Raw genomic sequence first — 19,563 nt, forward strand, 5'->3', positions numbered from 1 at the left:
GTCATTCTAAGGTGGGGTCTGGGAATCTTATGTTCAACCGATGCCTCAGTTCCAGGACTAAGCGCCTCTGATGTCATTCTAACCCCCAAAGTATGTGACTCTTGCCCTCTTCTGTTTTCTGGACACAAATCCTGCTTAAGAACATCTACTGCAAGCTGCACAGAGAATGAGGACTGGACACTGATAAGTCATTTATCCTGAGCCCAGCAGGGAGCCTGCAGTACTGATCCAGGCTGAATGAGGTTGCTGTAAACCGCCGTCTATCCTGACTCTCTCTGGGGAAGAGCCACGTTTCAGGATAACCCTATCCTCGATGCCCTGCCCACCATACTTCCCACCCACCCACACGCATGTTCCTGTGGTCAGGGTGCAGTCTGGCACTGCCCCTCTGGTGGAGGATAGCACTGTGAATTGTAGACATGTAGGATGGAAGGCATTAGGAAGAACACAACTGGAAAAGGTGGAATGGCCCCAGTGGGATGTTTAGTTCAGAAAATACCTAAACCAATATACATGAAGCAAGTGAGACAGTGTATATGGCTTTGGCTGTAGAAATAAGGCCAAGGGGTCTTTCATCTACACAAGCTTCTAGTTAAATCTTTCAGAAGGCAGGCAAAGGAGGTTCAGCTATCCTATCTCATTCTTAGCCCAAACCCTGGAATTTGTTTTGTGACTCGTGTCCAGGTACTAGATGGCCTAGAGAAAAGAAAGTAGATTTAACATATTTCAAAGTAGGTAATAACTTGAAGGGCTAGGTAGGGTTGGGAGAGGTGGAGGAGAACCATGAAAGGGGTTATATTGATAAGCTGCATTGGACTCCTAAACTGATTATGTTGAATTGAAATCCTTTTGTATCACTCACTTAAAGAACATTTTTTAAAGGTTAAAAATAATTTTTGTTTTGTGAATTGTCTAAATTTCCCCCATGAAGAAATATATACAGAATGTGATTTCCCAGGAGTTAAGAATCAGGAGAGAGACAGACAATCACTCAATATGATCCCCGGACACATGAGTCCTTTTCTTCAGAGGTCATCTGAGTTCCTATGTCGTTACAACTGATTTAGAGACAGAAGGGCAGGAAAGCAAAACACAAGACCAGACAAAGAGGGGCATCAACATAAATACTGGACACAAGATAGGTAAAGGGGACCATGAGACAAAAAAAAAAAAAGAGGGCTAGGAGTGTGGCCTAGTAGTAGAGTGCTTGCCCAGCATGCACGAAGACCTGGGTTCAATTCCTTGGTAATACATACATAGAAAAAGCCCGAGGTGGTGCTTTGGCTTAAGTGGTAGAGCTCTAGCCTTGAAAAAGCCCAAAGTGTTCAGGCCCTGAGTTCAAGCCCTGAGACTGGCAAAAAAAAAAAGATAGATGTACCCTCTAGATCTTTCCAGAGTCATGTCAAAAACACTCAAAAATACTTGTAAGGGTCACAATGAGAGTCTTGAGAAACAATGGCGTGGCCGGAGCTCTCATGGTAAAGCTGCAACTATACTCTTCAACATTGAACTTTTCACAGAGACATCCACAGTTATGCTTCAGCCTTGCTATGTCCAAAAATGGCTGACCTGTGCTAGAATAAGCCAGCCTCCGGGAGCTGGAGGAATGCCATCCATCACCCTGTATTCAGTCATGTGGGAAAAGCCTCTATTTGTCATTAAGAGTTTTCCAACCTCAAAAGACACCCCAGCACTGGTGTCTCCCATCATGGGTGCACCAATTAGCTAAAGAAGTCTAGTCTGCAACATAAAGTTCAGAAGGAATGCCCTTCAAATGCCTTCCTCTGTCTTCACCAATACAAAGACCCTCCTGGGACAAATGTGTCACAAACTTAGGAATAAGAAGTAACACAAGACAAAGGGATAAGCTGCATATTACGAATAGCCACGCTTTCTGAATTTACAGATATGTTGTTCTTTCATGTCATTTTGATGGCTGCAAGTACCCATTTTATAAATAAGGACGTTGCGCCTCATATAAAGGTTCAGTAATTTGACTCCAGCTGCACAGCTAGTCAACTTGGACAGGATTCCAATCCATTCCAAAATGGTCTCTTGTTTCAGGCTGAACAGTCTAAATATTGTTGAGTGGAGAGAAATAAGAACTTATGAAGTGAAATCGAATCCACGAGTACAAAATCGTCTCTTAAAAAAATATCATATTGACTTGCTTCTCATCATTCACTAGAACTTACTTTGTGCAATGGCCATGACTCCGGAGAGAGGCGTCATGATGAGATTCTGGGACTGCTGGGGATTATGGTGGGAGAGGCTGTGGATATTGGTCAACGTGCTGACTGGAGGCAAACCTCCTCCTGAGACTGATATCTGCTGGAAAATAAGAGCAGCATGAATAGGACTGACCAGAACCACAAAGGGCAGTTTGCAGAATGGCATTTAGCCTTCCTCAGCACCGATTCATTCATTCATTCATTCATTCATTCATATATTCACTCATCCACCCACCTGTCCATCTGTCCATTCATCCAAGACCCACTGTAGCAGACACTGTTCTAGATGCTGAAGGGAGAGCAGCAAGTAAAATAGGCATATTCCTTGTCCTCACAGTACTTGTATTTATCATCTTGGAGTTAACAGCTCGCCTCAGAATTCTGCACATATGTATCGTGTGATTGTCACTGTGTGTCTTCTGCTCTGCTTTTCTAATTTCTGTATTATTGATATTTGAGATACATAAGTGCTAAAAATAATGACTGAAGAAATGCCCTGGGATTTGCTAGACAGTGGATTTGGCTCCTGTGCACAGGAAGTGCTCACTCAGTTAACTCGTAAACCTCAAGACAGACCTATGACGCCATACTTCTGTCCTTCCCATTTTAGAGATGGGAAGCTGAGGCTCAGAGTAGATGTAAATCCTGCCGAAGACTCTGAAACTAGTAAATGGTACTCCTGTGATTCAAGCCAGGTCTGTCAGACCCTAGAGCCCAAGTTTTTATCTCTCCCTCTATCTTCCTACTAGTTACAGAATGGAGCTATTTTACACGCTTCCTTTTTATCTGTGATAGTTTACTATTTATCTTTTTAATACAATTTCTAAAATTTTATTCATCAAGGATTTGTTCAATCTAAAGAAACTCTCAGACATTGTTGAGGCCTTAGGAGATCCATCCTTCAGCTCCTTTTTCTTCCCATTTTTCCCTGCCTAGAGCTCTTCAGATTCTAGTTTTAACACCAATACTAGTAAGACACTATTTTCCACCCCAGCTCCACCCTTTTGGTCAACTCATAGTTTCCAAGGTTAATTTGAAAAAAAAGAAAGGGGAAAAAAAAAAACCAAACAGGTTTGTTTGTGTTTTTTAAATGAGCATCAAGAAATGAGTTAGAGGTCACATGACCAAGAAGGAATTCTGGCCACATCAAACAAGAGAGAACCAGCCTGTTTGCTGGACTTGTTTTTCAAAATGTCAGAGTCATAAAAAAAAAAAAAGCAGTGACCTGTCCTTAGACTGAATTGGTGGGGGTAATGCTGCCGTTTGGAGAAAGTCAGTGAAGGACTGGTCAGCTCTCTGCCATTTTAACATTTGCATTTTGATGGGACAGCAGAAATGTAGATATCAATTTAAATGTGTTTGCCTTTAGAGCTTATAAACTGCTTCTGTTAATTGTCCTCAATCCATGATGGCACAGATAGGAAAGAGAGTACAAAGTGTGTAAGAGAACTATGACATCCCTCCATCACAGATTAGGAAGAGAACTATGACATCCCTGCATCACAGATTAGGAAGCTGATTCTCAGAAGCACTAAGACTAGGCCTTGACTCGTACATGAGGAAGCTCCAATTCACACCCAGTTCTCCTGGAGTTTAAATCTAGCCACTTAACTATGTTTGGACAACCTTGACCAAGCCACCTCCTGCTCTAAAAAGCATTCATTATTCTCCATGAGTCTCCAGGACTGGTGAACTAAGGGGTTTCCAGAGATACAGTAGTGACGGTTACGTGATAATGGGGAGGGGTGGTCTGAGGTCTGAGTTATTAACACTCCCCTTTAGATTTCCCTTACCCTTAAAAAAATTCCTTTATGTTCCTTCTAACCCATGATGTTATCTGTCTTTCACACAAGGAAACTGAAATTTAGAGGAATTCAGAAGTATTTCTGGTCCTAGAGTTTGGCCTAGTTGTAGAGTGCTCTCCTAGCATCCACGAAGCCCTGGTAACATCATTTCCTTGGTACCGAATACATAGAAAAGCTGGAACTGATGCTACGGCTTAAGTGGTAGAGTGCTAACCTCGAGAAAACTCAAGGTCAGTGCCCAGGCCTGGAGTTCAAGCCCCAGAACTGGCAAAAAAAAGAAGTATCCAAGTGCTAGCCTTCGAGTTAAAAATAATAATAGTAATACTTGACAGCCTTTCCCTAAGGCTTTAAGTTTTTCACCTCTAGGTCCTTCTGCTTAATACTGTGAAAATATTCAGTCGATGTTCAAAAAAGAAATCAACCTACAGACATATACAGATTGCAGTCCTCAATTTGGCTAGCTTTTTATCAGAGCATACTGTTTTGGCAAAGAGCCAGGGTTCCTGGCACTGGAATAGCTTTCTGCTTTTCCACTGGAAGAACTCAAATGGATGGTGGCACATTATTTGCAATACCGACCCCTGGGGGAAGGTTTCAGAGTGTATCCTACTGAAAACTCGCTTACCCCCCCACAAAGGGCTGAGCTACAAACCCTCACAAGCAACATTATGACGTGGATAATTTCCCACCCCTCCCGTTGTACAGATGAAAATTGAGAAACTATTTTTCTACCTTAGTGCACCCAGGCCTGGACCCTCTGGTCCTTTTCCTTTCTAGTCCACTCTTGCCTTGGTGGATCAAGATCTATGATGACCTTGTTATCCATTAACAGAGAACAGATTCTTGAATTTCGGGCATCCAGTGACAGTGACATAACCTACAAGGCAGTGTGTTGGAGACAAGCATGAAGCTGGTCCCTGCAAACAAGCCTCCAGATGTTTGCTAACGCTGATGTGTGTTGGTTTGGTCAATCATCAGTCTAATAATAGACTTCCCATTTAGGATGTTGCAGAGCAGAACATAAGAACGAAAAAAAGTATGTCTGCAGGCAGTGTTTGAGCAGCCAGGGTATGAGTGCAGCAAACTGCCTCTTAGAAGAGGAGCAGGAGAGCTCAGAGTCACTCAAGAAGTTAAAAGACTGAGATTGGGATTTATCTATTTAAGTATGTATGTAGGTGCTGCGACTGGGATGTATGTGTGTGTGTGTGTGTGTGTCTGTCTGTCTGTCTGTCTGTATGTATGTATGTATGTATATGCTGAGACTCAAACCTAGGACCTCACACATGCTAGCCAAATGTCACTGAGCCACATCCCCTGCCCAAGACTTAGAAGGAAGTGGAGATCTCTGCCACCAGCCTCCCCTCATCCCCCCCCTTTTTAATAGAAGCTTGGATAATGCTTAACTCTAATTTGTTTGGGACTTGACATGACTCTCTTGAGAAATCATAAAGACTTGCTGGTGCCTCTCACAAGGTAGGTGACATAAATTGTTCTTCCGGAAGAAAGATCTTTCCTATGGGATGGTGGGGTGGGGGAGAGTGCAGGGCAGGGGCTACAAAAAGCCTTCCAGCAAGTGCCCTTTCATTTGTTTGCAAGGACTCATACCAGGTCAGCCAGCTCAGGTCCCCCTGAAACTAGAGTTGGCTGGGCTATGTTCTGCTGAGGAACTATTTTTTGTTTTCCTCCAGGGATCTGGAGACTTGATCACCTGTGACTCACTTGCTATTCCTGTGCTGCACACACACACACACACACACACACACACACACACACCCCAAGGCCTAGAATGGCATCTGCTCTCTGCCCTCCCCCCACTCTGGCCCCCAAGGGCCTGGGAGGCAGACACCTTGCGGGAACATGTGTGACTCCACCTTCTACTCCTCCCACCCCAGAAACGGAGCATGACCCAAAGAATCAAGTTTTCCATTTCCTACCCTTCCCTGCTGATTAGCGTAACCCTTCTGTTGTCCTACAAGGTCCCTCACCTTGGAAAGTCTAAGAAGCTTAGCAAGTGGGCTAAGTTTACAGTTGGTTTTGGTGGTAGTTCTGGGCTGCATTAATAGGAACGACATTGACGTGAACAAAACAACACTGCTGTTCATGAACTATTTACCGTGCTGAACAAATGTCTTGCTTAACCTCATCCCCCAGAACCCTACTGCTGTTACCCCATTTTATAGATGAGGAAAAGAGGTAGTTCAGCAACCTGCCCAAGGTTACACCACTAAGTAGTGAACAGCAGGTCTTTGTAACATCAAAGTCGGGGTTTCTCACCCTCTAAGCACTGCCCCACCCTGCCTGCCATTTTGTGGGACCTGCACGGGCCGTCTCCTTCAGTTCTGGAAGCTTCTGTCCTGTCATCCACTGAATTCTGTCTTACTGATGGCTTTTTTCCCCAATACCAAGGGGAAGGGATAAAGAAGGGACTTGTCTCAAAGTGGGGTATTCTCTAGGTTAAGGGGAAAACAAAATACAACAAAACTGGCTTTGGAGGTCTTGGAGCCAAGGGATGAATGAACATTTTATCAACACAAATGTCACTGGCAGCCCCAAAACAAACAGCGTCCCACCCGGCTTGCTCCTTTATGAGGCATTCAATCAATAAAATGAGAGCAGAGCTCTGTCAGATTTATTGGCTAGGTTCAAACCGAACACCTCTTCTACCCGCCAAAGGCTGGGTCACCAGCCTACCTTTCCGTTCCAACTCTGGACAGCCCCCATTTTCCCTGGTGGGGCTACAATGGTTCATTGTTTGAGGCAGGCCTTGTGAGAAGTTGTGTTTGTTTTGCCTCTTATCTTATCAGCTCCCCAGCTACAATGGCCCAGGTGTACTCACCATTTTACCATCAGGTGAGAGGAGATTGTGGCTGGGGTCCAGGCTGGCTGGGGAGACTTGCTGTAAAACTGACTGGCTGGTCACCATGGCGCTGTTACCATGGTGACTGATTGTTGAAGAGGAAGTGACCTCATTGTTTCCCTGCTGGCTGTAGCGAACTCCTGCAAAACAACATGAACCCAATAGAGAACATTAGTGTCACCAGGGCCCTGGAACACTGACTCAGTGTCCCTTGTTTTCAAGGCTGGATGACAAAAAAATAGTTTCTTTCTCTTCCCCTGCCTACCAACAGGAAATACCAGCTGTCTTTCTCTAAGGGTAACAGTGGCATGGACTCTAATGTAATTCAAGATTTCAAGCTTTATAAGGGTAGTACCTTTTGATCTGTCTTCTTTTGCTCATTGATGTAGCCTCAGTACCTTGGCACCTGGTAACCACTCAACAGACTTTTTTTTTTTTGGTCCCTCATGGGGTTTGAACTCTGGGCCTGGGCAGTGTCCCTGAGCTCTTCAGCTCAAGGTTACTGCTCTACCATGCTAAGCCACAGCGCCACCACCGCTCTACCACATTAAGCTATAGCACCACTTCTGGTTTTCTGGTGGTTAGTTGGAGATAAGCATCTCACGGACTTCCCCACCCAGGCTGGCTGTGAACCCTGATCCTCAGATCGCAGCATCCTGAGTAGCTAGGATTATAGGCATGCACCACCAGTGCCTGGCTCAATAGACTTTTTTGTGTATTGGTACTGGGGCTTGAACTCAGAGCCCTAGGTACTGTGCCTTAGCTTTTTCAGTCAAGGCTGGCATTCTACCACTTCAGACACAGATGCTCAGATCTCAGCCTCCTGAGTAGCCAACCCGCTGGCGTGAACTGCCAGCATCTACTTAGCACACTTTCATTGAATGAACACACCCTGCACTTCAGTGCAGATTTGCTACAATTTGGAATTTGAGATTGGCCTTTTATTACTGCTGGAGTATTTTATTTTTCAAAAAACCTCCTAGAAATGCTTCCCTGGCTTCTGCGATGTGGGGCCACCAAGTATGAGGTGTGAAGCATTCAACACAAATGCACTTGTCCTGTGACCCTTGTGAGAGCCCTGAGTTTAGGCAATCAGTTCTGGGTACCAGTTTTGGCCAATCCACGAAAGCTGAGACATAGGCCACACAGGATAGAAATAGGGGGTTGGGGGGGGGGACAGGCAGCTAGCGGGGTTTGGCCCTGGGACTCGCAGTTGATGGGGTCCCATTTGGCTGACTACCAGAGTAATGGAGCATGAGAAGGATTCATCTAAGATGGGTGAAGCAAGCAGCACAGGGGGGCAGAGGTGGTTATTTAGGGACCCACTGCAGTTTGGTATACAAGGTAGAGGAGAACCAACCTTGTTGATAGCCTTGTGTGTTGGACAGACACTGAGGGGCTGAAGGAAGCCAAAAAACAAATAAACCAAAACCCAAAAACAAAACCACTTTGTAGAAGAAAATCCTGAAAGTCCTGTTTGAGTGCCTATGAAAAGGCCCAGAAGACTGGAGCTATTTGGGGACATCCACACACACACAATGCTTGGGGGGGTTGCTTTGGATATGATGGGAAAAGTTTAGAGGAGGAGACTTGGCCTGGAATCATCTGGAGGAATGGGCCAACTCGGACTGCTGCTCTCTTTTTGTCCAGTTTCCAAGGTGAACCATCCCCTGTCCTGCCTCCTAACACACCTTCCAGGGAAGGCTACAACATCTCCTCTTGTGCCAGCCAGGAAAGTTGCCATGCCCAGCTGCCTACATGATTCACTAAGCTAAAATTTACCAAAGAAAGACTCATCAGTTTCCCCAAGATTCTCTTAAAGACATTATCCAACACTGTTATGACCTACAGTTTAGGAGGGCTGGGAGCAGGGGAGCAGAGAACAAAAACAAATGCTAAGGTAGAGTTTTTTTCAACTCAGCTTGCTTGCTAGGGTGGCATGCTATTCCTTGAGCCATGTCTCCAGCTCTGCTCTTTGCTGGTTATTTTAGAGGCAGAGTTTCACAGACTTTTCTGCTTAGATTGGCTTTGAATTGTGATACTCTGAATCTGAATGGCTGGATTATAGATGTAAAACACTGGTGCCTAACTAAAACAGTTCAAATCACCAAGATCAACTTGTTAGATGGGGATGTGGCTTGATGCTGCTACTATGGGCTTTTCTATTGGTTGCTTTGGTCAAAGGGCTGCTGGTGGGAGTGGTTTTAACACTGGAATTCAATGGTTCTTGGACCAAGGGACTACGTTTTTTGAAGAACAGAAGCCATGAAGTTAAAGGGGGCAAGGCTTCTACCTCATCAGCAGCTCTACCCTCATCCTGTCTGCCTTCTGCGGTTTTACAGCTCCATCTACCATCTTCTACCACTTCCCATTGGCTTGTTAGGTCCTCCTCGCCACTCTCAGTGGCATAGGGTTCCCAGGATCTTCTAATAGTTCAATAGGATGTATGTAGAAGAAAGAGATTTGGACCATATGAAGGCAGAAGACTCTCCAAAGGCAGAGGTAAATCCAATTTTAAAAAAAAGGACGCAGATTTCCAGTCAATAAAAGAATTTTCTAGCAATAAGGGGCAATGGGAAGAGTATGGTGTCGAGAACTAGATAAACTTAGGCTCCAATCTTGTCCTTCCCTTTTTTTTTTTTTTGCCAGTCCTGGGCGTGGGCTCAGGGCCTGAGCACTGTCCCTGGATTTTCTCAAGGCTAGGGCTCTACCACTTGAGCCACAGCACCGCTTCTGGCTTTTTGCTATGTATGTGGTACCGAAGAATTGAACCCTGGTCTTCGTGCATGCTAGGCAAGCACTCTACCACTAGGCCAAACTCCCAGCCCGCCCTTCCTTTTTTTGAGGTATTGGAGGGTTTGAACTTAGGGCCATTCACTCTTAGAAAGGAACTTGGCTTATCACTGAGCAACATCTCCAGTCCTTTTTCCACTGGTTACTGTGAGAGAAGGTTCTTCCTTTTTGCCAGGTTGCATCTGGACCACCATCTTTCTATTTAAGATTCCTGCTAAAGCTGTACGGTAGGCGTATGCCATCACGCCTAGCTTCTTTCTGTCAACATGCAGGTTTGCAAGCATTTTTTTTCCCTCTAGGCTGGCCTGAAACTACAGCCTTCGCATCTCAGCTTTCCTTGTTCTTAATAGATGTGTGATCGTGGGAAAATTGTTAACCCTTTCTGAGCCTTTCATAAAAGGGAGAGAATAGATCCTCAACAGGGCTATTTGGGGATTAGCAAGAACATCTTTCCCATGCAGCTAATATGGCAGGCCCTGGGATTCTAGACAACGTGGGGCAGATCCTAAGTTCTGAATGGAGACAGAATGGATCCTGGCTCAGGCAGGATCCTGATGATCAGCTCAGGCAGAATCATTGATGCATTGCCCCTCAAGCAACACGAGTGGAGGCCTGGTTACTACCCAGCTAGCCCTTCTTTGTGGAGGATCTGGATCTCATCCTGGTTCTCACCTGCCTTTCCTGACTCCTTGACCCGCTCTTTACCTCCCCCCAAGATGTCCTGCTCCCAAGCAAGTGGTGATAATGCAGGGAGGGTCAGCCGTGGCTCACCGCTCAGCCTGTGCCCATCATCGATTCACTCTCAAACCAAACAGTCTCTGGATTTAGCCTATTTAATTTGGCTGCAGGAAAAGGGACAGCCCTCTGACAATCAAATATGGGTCACTGGGGAGGCTCCTTCCCTAGCACAGGCTCCACGATTATTTATTTAGAAATAACTAACCAAAGATATCTGCAGGACACAAAAGCCTCCTTCACAAGGGAGCAGGGTAGGAGAGAGCCAGAATCATTAGTTAAACTCTGGGCGGCAAAGCCCAAGGCTTTTCCCCAGTACAACTTGGTTATGTAAGAAATACAAGGGGAATCCTTCTGCTGAAGACAAGGGTACTTCTGGCTAAGGGATGGCATCTTGTGTGGGAATTGGGGCATTGCTGTTTTGGCCACAGCTTTGTCATCTCCTCACTCTAGGACTGCTCATCATGGGACAGGAGCTGTGGTCAGCGAGGGTCAGAGAGCTCGGCTGGAGGCAGATCATCAGCTGGACTCTGCCTGCATCCTGTCCCTGCATCCTGTCCTGCTGATGCTCCTTGGGGAAGGGTAGCTGGGCTCTGAGAGGAGTGCCACAGGAGACAGGGATGGGGGGTGCAGTGCGAGGTGACTGGCAGGGGTGGAGGGTGGATGCACCAAAGAAAGTGTTCATGTTATAAGAAGAGGTCCACAGTGGTTCACAAATTCAGAAGAATACTTGAAATGAGGGCCACAGTGGGGTACAAAAATGCGCAAGTTCAGATGCCAGAGGACCTGGGTTTAAATCCTGGCTCCTTGGCAGTGTGTAATTAAGCCTTCTATGTCTCAGTTCTCTTAGTCCATCTGTTTGCTTGCCTGCCTGCCTGCCTGCCTGTCTCTCTGTCTGTCTCTCTGTCTCTCGTGTGTGTGTGTGTGTGTGTGTGTGTGTGTGTGTGTGTGTGTGTGTGTGTTGATCCTGGGGCTTGAACTTAGGGCCTGGATATTGTCTCTGAGCACTTTTGCTCAAGGCTCTACCACCTGAGCCACAGCCTTTGGTGGTTAATTGGAGATAAGAGAGTCTCATGGACTCTTCTTTCCAGGCTGGCTTTGAATTGTGATCCTCAGATCTTAGCTTCCTGAATAGCTAGTGGCATGAGCCACCAGCATTGAACTAGATGTGTTTTCTTTCAGTTTTAATATATCTACTTCTTAGGTTGCTGGGAAAGTGACTAAATGAGTTCATGGATGTGACAATACCCAGGCTATGCTAAATAGATGCTCTAAATGTAACAGCTGTTCCTACTTGAAGAATGGACACCACAGCTTGTCGTTCCTTTCAGAAACAGAATTATATGTATCACTGTCCTCCTCACTGCTTCCTGGAAAAGCTCCAACACCTGAGACTGGCAGAATTGGACCTCTGTGCCCGACTACAGCTTTCCTTGCTTCACTTTTCCTTACCACATTCCACATGGCCTGGTCACAGAGCTGCCTCTCTCCCACATCTCTGCTGTGTACCTGGTTTCTGCAACCTCTATGTAGTTCTCTGCAAAGTTCTTTTCCAAGTCATATCTCGGAAGAGGACTAAATGTCATTTCCTCTGGGAATTTTTTTAAAAAATGTTTTGTTCTGGGCTAGGGGTTTGTCCCTAGTGGTAGAGTGCTCGCCTAGCATGCACGAAGACCCAGGTTCGATTCCTTAGTACCACATATGTGGCAAAATCCAGAAGTGGTGCTGTGGCTCAAGTAGTAGAGCACTAGCCTTGAGAAAGTCCAGGGACAGTGCTCAGGCCCTGAGCCCAAGCCCAGGACTGGCAAAAAAAATGTTTTGTTCTTTAACCCAGGGACGCACACCTGCTAGGCAGGTACTCTACTACTTGAGCCATACTCCCAGATTTTTTTCCCTTTCATTATTTCTCATGTAGGTTCTCTTGGTTTGTTTGTTTGTTTATTTATTTATTTTGCCCAGGCAGGTTTTTCACATTATGAATCTCATACCTCTAGCTCCCACATGGTTAGCATTACACATGTGCAGCATGACATTGAGTTCATATGTTGAGATAGGGTTATTTATTTATGTATTTTGGCTTGGATTTATCTTGGACTGCAATCTACTTATTTCCACTTTCCAAGCACATAAGATAAGAGGCATGTAATCCCTGTGCTTGCCTCGCTGGGTAACTCTTCTTGGTTCATCCTTGTAGTTAAACCCTCTATCTTTTGTACTTTACGTGCTCTAGTGACTCTTAGAGCAGGAGTGGGTCACCCTGTATTCTGATATGTTTACTTCTCCTTCTTAAAAGGAAGAGATGGCTTTTAGTCATTGTCATATCCTAGTCCAGCAGAACACGTGGAGCTGTGACTATCTGCTGAATGGAGGAACGAGGCCTCAGCTGCTCTGGGTATATATGCCAGAGAACAAGAAGTGTCCCTTTCAGCAGAGGGAGAAAATACAGTCAACTCCGCAGCATCAATTGTACTGAAAGTGTAGATCTGCTCTGATTCCACTACTATATTAGGGAATCCTTGAAAGCTACGTGAATTCCACTTCTGAGAAACACCAGGTGAGTTCTGAAATCGGCATCCAGCTGCACGAGGCGTGGCAGGAGTATCCAGAATGCACTGTGTGTGCACATGGACAGACCTGTCGCATCTGCCTGTCACCATGGACACTCTTCCATAACCATCTGGAGTCCTGACATTCCTCTGATCTCGAGAATCCTCCGTCCACCACCTACACTAACTCACAGCCTGTAACCCTGCTGACACCCACCTCTGTGGGCGTCACATTTACTTTTGGACAGTATTAATGCACTTCTTAACCTTTTAACTCTTATACAATCTCTGCTAATGTTTTACTCGATGCTTATTATTATTGTTGGTTGGTTGTGGGGCTTGGACTCAGGCCTTGGATGCTGTCCCTAAGCTTTTGTTGTTGTTACTGTTGTTGAAGACTAGTAATCTACCACCTTGACCCACAACTCTACTTTTTTAGTTTTCTAGTTTTCATTTATTGGAGGTAAGAGTCTCACATGCTTTTCTGCCCGAGCTGGCTTCGAACTGTGATACTCAGATTTCAGCTTCCTGAGTACCTAGGATTGTAGGTTTGAGCCACCAGTGCATAACTGAATGATTGTTTTTTAAAAACATGTCACTGGTATTTTTTTTTTGCCAGTCCTGGGGCTTGAGCTTGAGATTAGGGCACTGTCTTTGAGTTTTCTCAAGGCTAGTACTCTGCAATTTGAGCCACAGAACTACTTTTGGCTTTTTCTGTTATGTGGTACTGAGGATTCGTGCATGCTAGGCAAGTACTCTACCACTAGGCCACACTACTGGTCCCTGGTGAGCTTTTTATTGAGTGTCTTCTAACTTGCCCTGCAGCTTCTTCCCCCCTTTTTTCCCTTCTTTCCTTCCCCCGCTTCAATTTAGCAAAGGGTAGTGGTTTTTAGGATGCATATATTGGACTGTACAGAACCAAATGTGCATGTGTTTAAAGACAAATACAACTGTCTGACAGGAAGACCTCAGAGAGGATCTCAGGGCAACATTAAGAAACACTTCAGAAGCACTTTAAGTGCTTATGACTTCAACTTGTATGGTCTCAAATAACCAATCCAGCTTTCTTAAGGGCTTTTGTAAACTAACTAGGATAGCCACAATTCGTGGATCAATGCATCTCTAGCCTCCAGATAGATATTTTTGGATGATACTGGGATTTGAACTCAGGACCTTGGACTTGCTGGTCAGGCACTTTATCACTTGAGCCACACCCGTAGTTCTTTTCCTCTCTTTTTCATATAGGATCTCACCTTCACGCCAGAGATCAGTCCGGAACTGTGATCCTCCTATTTCTGTCTCTATCTACTGAGTAGCCAGGGCGATAGTACACACTACTATATCAGGCATTTCTCCCCTCTTCATCTTCCTCTCTGCCTGTCCTAATTCTCTGAAGATTCTCCATCAGCCAAGATTTGGGCCTTGGCCTGGCTTTTTGTAAAACAGGCATATAGACTCCCGAGTCTTAGATGCTACAATGACAAATGAAAAAAACAAAACCAAACCTGCCAGCAAACCATTAGGAGACAAAATTCTGGGAGACAAAATATGAGATAAACAGAAAAGCAATGCCATCCGGGAAGCCATGTCCAGAATAATTCTCTTGTAAACGTGGAGGGCTGCGGAGTCTTAGGCAGTGTAGGAGCACTGAAACTGGAGGGGCTCCCTTCACGGGGGTCTGTGAACTGTACACGCACTGGTGGGATGCCTTCACCCTTGACATTTCAAAGCCAATCTCCCATCCCTGATAATGCAGGAATGTTCCTCCGGCTGGTGGACCTCTGCCAGCAGGAGCGAGCGTCCCCAGCCACCAGCAGAGTAAACATTACTCAACCGGCCAGGGTTCTGTCACACACATTCTTCCCCTGTGTTCCTAACCTCATGCAGCGCACAGCCCAACCCCTTGAGCCAGGTAGGAGGGAGCCAGCACTCCAAGGAGGAAGCTCTTTCAAAAAGCAGCAGCCATAGCCATAAAGGGATGGCTAGAGAGAACCGTTTTCCTACCAAGCCACCATCTTCTACTAGGGAGGGATTGAGCCAGGACCATACCCTGATAATTCTCCTCCACCTCTCCCCGCCGCCAACATGAGTCTCTCTGTCTCTGTCTGCACATTGCCAGAGAAACAAAAATGATTCCGTGGTGAACTTCTGAGATATTTATTGGGAGTTAAAAGAATGTGAACAATTCCTAGACTTGGAGCTGGGAGCTTCAGAAATGAAAGCGTTCAAATGAATAAGCATTAGTGCCTCAGTTTCCTCATTTGTGCAATGCAGGATTTTTACTTTCTATTTTTTGTGCCACCAGTTCTTTATAATATTTCGCTCGGAGGATAGAGGGGGAATATTTGCCAAGGGTTTAGAGGATTAAAAATCTGAAAGGCTGGGAGTAAGAAGCTGGGGGAAGATGAAAGCAGTTTAAACATTGGGTTGGTTTCAATGCTGGATCCTAGAGTGGAAATGGACTTAGATAGAGTCCAATTCACACGAAAGGAGAAACACAGACAGATCTGCAGGGGGACGGTAAACATTCTTGACTCAAGGAGTAAAAAGTTGAGTGATACTTCAGGGAAGCCCACAAACTGGTTTTCTTATTTTAAAAAAAAACCCAAGCAATTGTGACTGAGAGGGAGAGAGAGGGAAAGAGAGAGAACAGAACACACAACACAGTCTACCATCAAAAGCATCAGTGTACAGCCAGCACTGAGCTCTTGAAAACATGGTACATACAGAAGGAAAAAGGATAGACATCGAATGTGAGTATACTTGGTCCTTGCCAGACAGTGGGTTTCTGAAAGCCAACATCAGATGGTTGGAAATGACCACCACAGCCCCCAGGACCACTGCTGCCAGAGAAAGAATTCTCCCTGCTTGGCCCTTGAACTTGAGTGGTACTCATTCATGGCAGTATTTTACACTGTCTCTTACAAGGGTGCCCAACACCCAGGATAGAAAGCTGGAGTTCTGAGCTGAGGAGCTTGTTTAAACTATTTCTTCCCAGGGATCATCCAGGAAGTGTGGTATTTCCAAGCTGATTCCATCTCCCTCTTCCCCATGACCCAGTAATAGTGTGATGTGACTGGATGGGTTTGTGTTTTGGCTGTGTCCTGTATGCAAGTGAAAGCCTCACAAGGTCAAGATCTCAGCTGTCTTTTCTACGGCCTCCACAGCACCTTGTACAGAGCCTGGCCTAGGCCAGATACTCAAATATTTGTTGAATGAGTCAATGAGAATAAACGTCCCCTGCTTCATTGAGAAGAGCTCCGTACTCCCTCTCACTATAAAGTCTGTTGCGTGATGGAGAAGTGACTGTATTATACACGTGTCCTCTCACTCTCCTAGACTTCGTTCCTTTCTTCTTCCCTTCCTCCATCTCACATTTTCTTTTATTCAATTATTTATTTTTGAGATAGGGTCTCACCAACTTGCCCTGACTGGCTTGAACTCATGATCCTCTTGCCCCTTCCTCTCAAGTAGCTGGGATTATAGGCATGTGCTACCAAGCCTATCTTTTTTTTTTTTTTTTTTGGTAGTGAGGGGAATCAAATCTCCCTTTTTAAAACAAGAAGGGGAGAAAGAAGGGAGAGGGGAGAGACTTTCAGGTCTGAAGGCCTAGGGGTAAGTATGCTCAGGGCTGCCTTCTGCTCTCAGCTCTTATCCAGGGATCTACCTGGTGCATTCTCTAAGCTGGAGGCCTAACTCATTTCCATTCACCCAAGTTGGTCATTTGTAAAGCTTTCTGATTTCAGGTGAGAATGCAACTTCACCTTCACCATAGTAGAACCAAGTTTGGGGTCCACTGGGGGGGGGGTAAGAAAAAAGGGTTAATTAATGGAGGTTTAATGTGGCATCGTGAGCAACTGAAATGCCTTTTTCTCCAAAGAAATTAGGATAAAACCAAGAAGGGTTAATGGTACACTGGTTAGGCCAAAAGCCTGTGGAGGCAGACAGTGTCCTGGCCCCTGGGGAGCTCTCTGAGAGGGCAGGCAGAGATAATGTGACTGCAACAAAGGCTCCTTGGGCTTGGCTAGCAAGGAGAATGGTGATGCCCCTAGTGGGTCCGGGCAATGGAAGAGAGGCTATAAAGCCATCAGTAGACTGAGCCACTGGGTCCCCACATAAAGTAAGCTCTTACAAACAGGCATCTGTATTGTGACTGAAGGGCCAATAAACTTGCCTTGGGAATGACACGGTTTCCCCTGGGACCTATTCATAAGTAGTACCCTACCGGGAGGTGGTACCCAGGGACAAGATCCTTTTGAGTCTGGCAAGGGTCAAAGCTGTCTCGTTATGGGAATCTGCTTGTGCAGCTTCAGCCTCTTCATCACTGCCAGTGGGGCAGCGCCATTCACCTCACCTCCACCATCACCATCACCATCACCATGACAGATGGCGGGGGATCATCCAAGGGCTCACGAGTACTGGCATCACAGAGCACCAAGTAGGTGTTGTGCACGCACAGGTGGATGGGCCTGGCTTCTATGTAGCTGGGAGCACAGGAGCCTTAGGCAAGTGCTCAAAGAGCGCAGCCAGAGATCTGATGGCTCTCGCCATCTGCGCGTCTGCCTTCCAGATGGTCCTGATTAGCAGTGAGTTTGGACCCCAGTTCACTTAGTGGGAACTCAGAAAGAGGAGTTCCAGTTCTGTGCCTGCTCAAGGAATTATACAGATACAAAGGGAACGAAACCAGTACAACATGACACTGGTAAGACTAAAAGAGTAGACTAAACCTACTTTACTTAGTTTTGAAAACTATGCTAGTAGAGAGAGGGAGAAGAAAGTTCTACTGTGCTCTTTGAAAACATTCAAAGAGTGGCAGATATTAGTTTGCCAAGTTTAGGTTGGCACTGTTCATGGAGGTGGGGCTAGGTGACATTGTTTTGTAAAGCCAAACCGCCCTTTATGCTCAGCGTAACTCTAAATCTGAGTAACAAAATATAATATTCCCTAAAATTGAATATCTATACATGAAGCATTTGGATAGGAAACTATAACATATCTCCATTCCATGTAATTCTAGAATGATTACCATGTGCCAGGCCTGGACTGGACAGACAGTGATGAAGAAATCCAAGTTGGGCTTAGATACTGGTATACAGCTCAGAATCTAACCACTCAGCAGATATACACAGGAGCACACTGGCTGTCTCCACAACAGGAATAAGGCCTGCTTGTTTTTTCTTTATAGGAAGCAATGCAAGCCCTATATTTCACCTGGCAGCAGGACTTCAGATAACAAAAGGAACAGTGCCGCTCATTTCTCTTTTCATCTATACAACACCCAGAGAGGTTATATGCTGGTGGCTTAATCCATCTGTAATCTAAGCTACTCAGAAAGCTGAGATCTGAAGATCAGGATTTGAAGCCAGCCTGGACAGGAATGTCTACAAGACTCTTATTGCCAATTAACCAGCTAAAAGCCAGAAGGGTCTCAAGTGGTACAAGTGCCAGCCTTGAGTGAAAAACCTAAGGTACAGTGCCCATGCCCTCAGTTCAAGCCTAGTATCAGTTCACTCCCTCTCCCTCTCTCCCCCACCTCTCTAGTCAACAACAAAAACAAACCCAGAGATAAATGAAGCACTTACTTTGTGCCTGTGAAAACTGATGTTATACAAACCACAGATACCTTTGAGAGGGTTTCTGCCCTTGCTGAACAAATCTCAAATGGGCTTCACTGCCAACCCAGTCTAAAAGGTGCCAGTTGGGAAGAAGCACCCTGTGATAGACAGGACCCAAAGACATGAGTGTGTAGGCTGCCACTCAAAGGCCCTGAAAGTGTTAACCTCCAACAGTTATAGGTGTCTCGTTTATACCCCAGTATAAATCTGTTTATTGTGACTGGCCCTACCCAATGTGCTGGTGCTATAAAGCTCTAATGGTCCCTAATAAAGGTGGAAGGCTTCTAACAGCACACAGTTCCTGAAATGGGGATTGGAGTGAGGGAGGGGAGGGGAGGCAGGCAGATGATGAGCTTAACAATAAAATATCACAATGGTGAACCTCCCCCTGCACTTCAAGAAATCCTGGACCCCTAGACTGGAAACAACACACACACTCTCCAAGTCCTATCCCATCAGAGCTAAAACACATACACTCCCCAAGTCATATCCCATCAGAGCTAAAAGACTTTCATCCAACACCTCCATTGCCAAATCCCCAAGAAGTGAAATGATTTGCTCCAGGTCACTCCTGCTTATTAGTGACTCTGGTCTTCTGAATTCGAATCCAGAGCTCTTACCTCCCAATTGAACCATTTAGAATTCTGGTCAGTACATGAGAACATGTGCTCTCTCTAGCCTAGGGATGTCCAACCCCAGTGATGTTTCCAAATCTCTTCCGGCTCTTGTATCCAACTTCCAGGCCCAAACAGTACCATATCCCAACAATTCTGATCCTATAGGTGTGAGTGGGTGCATAAGCCACGCAGACATGTAACAGGCTCCCCTGATGACTTTTATACATTCTGGGAAGGAGATTCGAGAATTGCAGCTCTTGCTAATACTTAAGTGTTTGTCATTTCTGATGTCTTAGGTGACAATCAAAGTTCAAGGAAAGGAAAATCCTTTCCACACAGAAGCAGCAAAACCATACTATTGTCA

The 19,563-nt window shown here is 45.5% G+C and overlaps 1 protein-coding gene across 5 annotated transcripts in view; it reads right to left on the reverse strand.

Moving 5' to 3' along the window:
• Window positions 1-19,563, reverse strand: part of Hnf1b (HNF1 homeobox B) — a 57,277-nt gene that overhangs the window by 15,050 nt on the left and 22,664 nt on the right. For 2 of the 5 annotated variants that reach the window (XM_090351227.1, XM_090351225.1), the window contains exons 5-6: window positions 6,873-7,033; window positions 2,196-2,328 (exon numbers count right to left, since the gene is read on the reverse strand). In XM_090351227.1, the coding sequence (XP_090207353.1) occupies window positions 2,196-2,328; window positions 6,873-7,033 (294 nt within the window). Of the gene's footprint in view, window positions 1-1,900; window positions 2,075-2,195; window positions 2,332-6,872; window positions 7,034-19,563 lie in introns of those variants that run through there. The other 3 variants (XM_090351226.1, XM_090351224.1, XM_090351228.1) reach the window with 2 other exon arrangements.

The sequence above is a fragment of the Megascapheus bottae genome, chromosome 17, assembly GCF_031878675.1.
Source record: "Megascapheus bottae isolate mThoBot1 chromosome 17, mThoBot2.hap1, whole genome shotgun sequence".
NCBI classification, from domain to species: domain Eukaryota; kingdom Metazoa; phylum Chordata; class Mammalia; order Rodentia; family Geomyidae; genus Megascapheus; species Megascapheus bottae.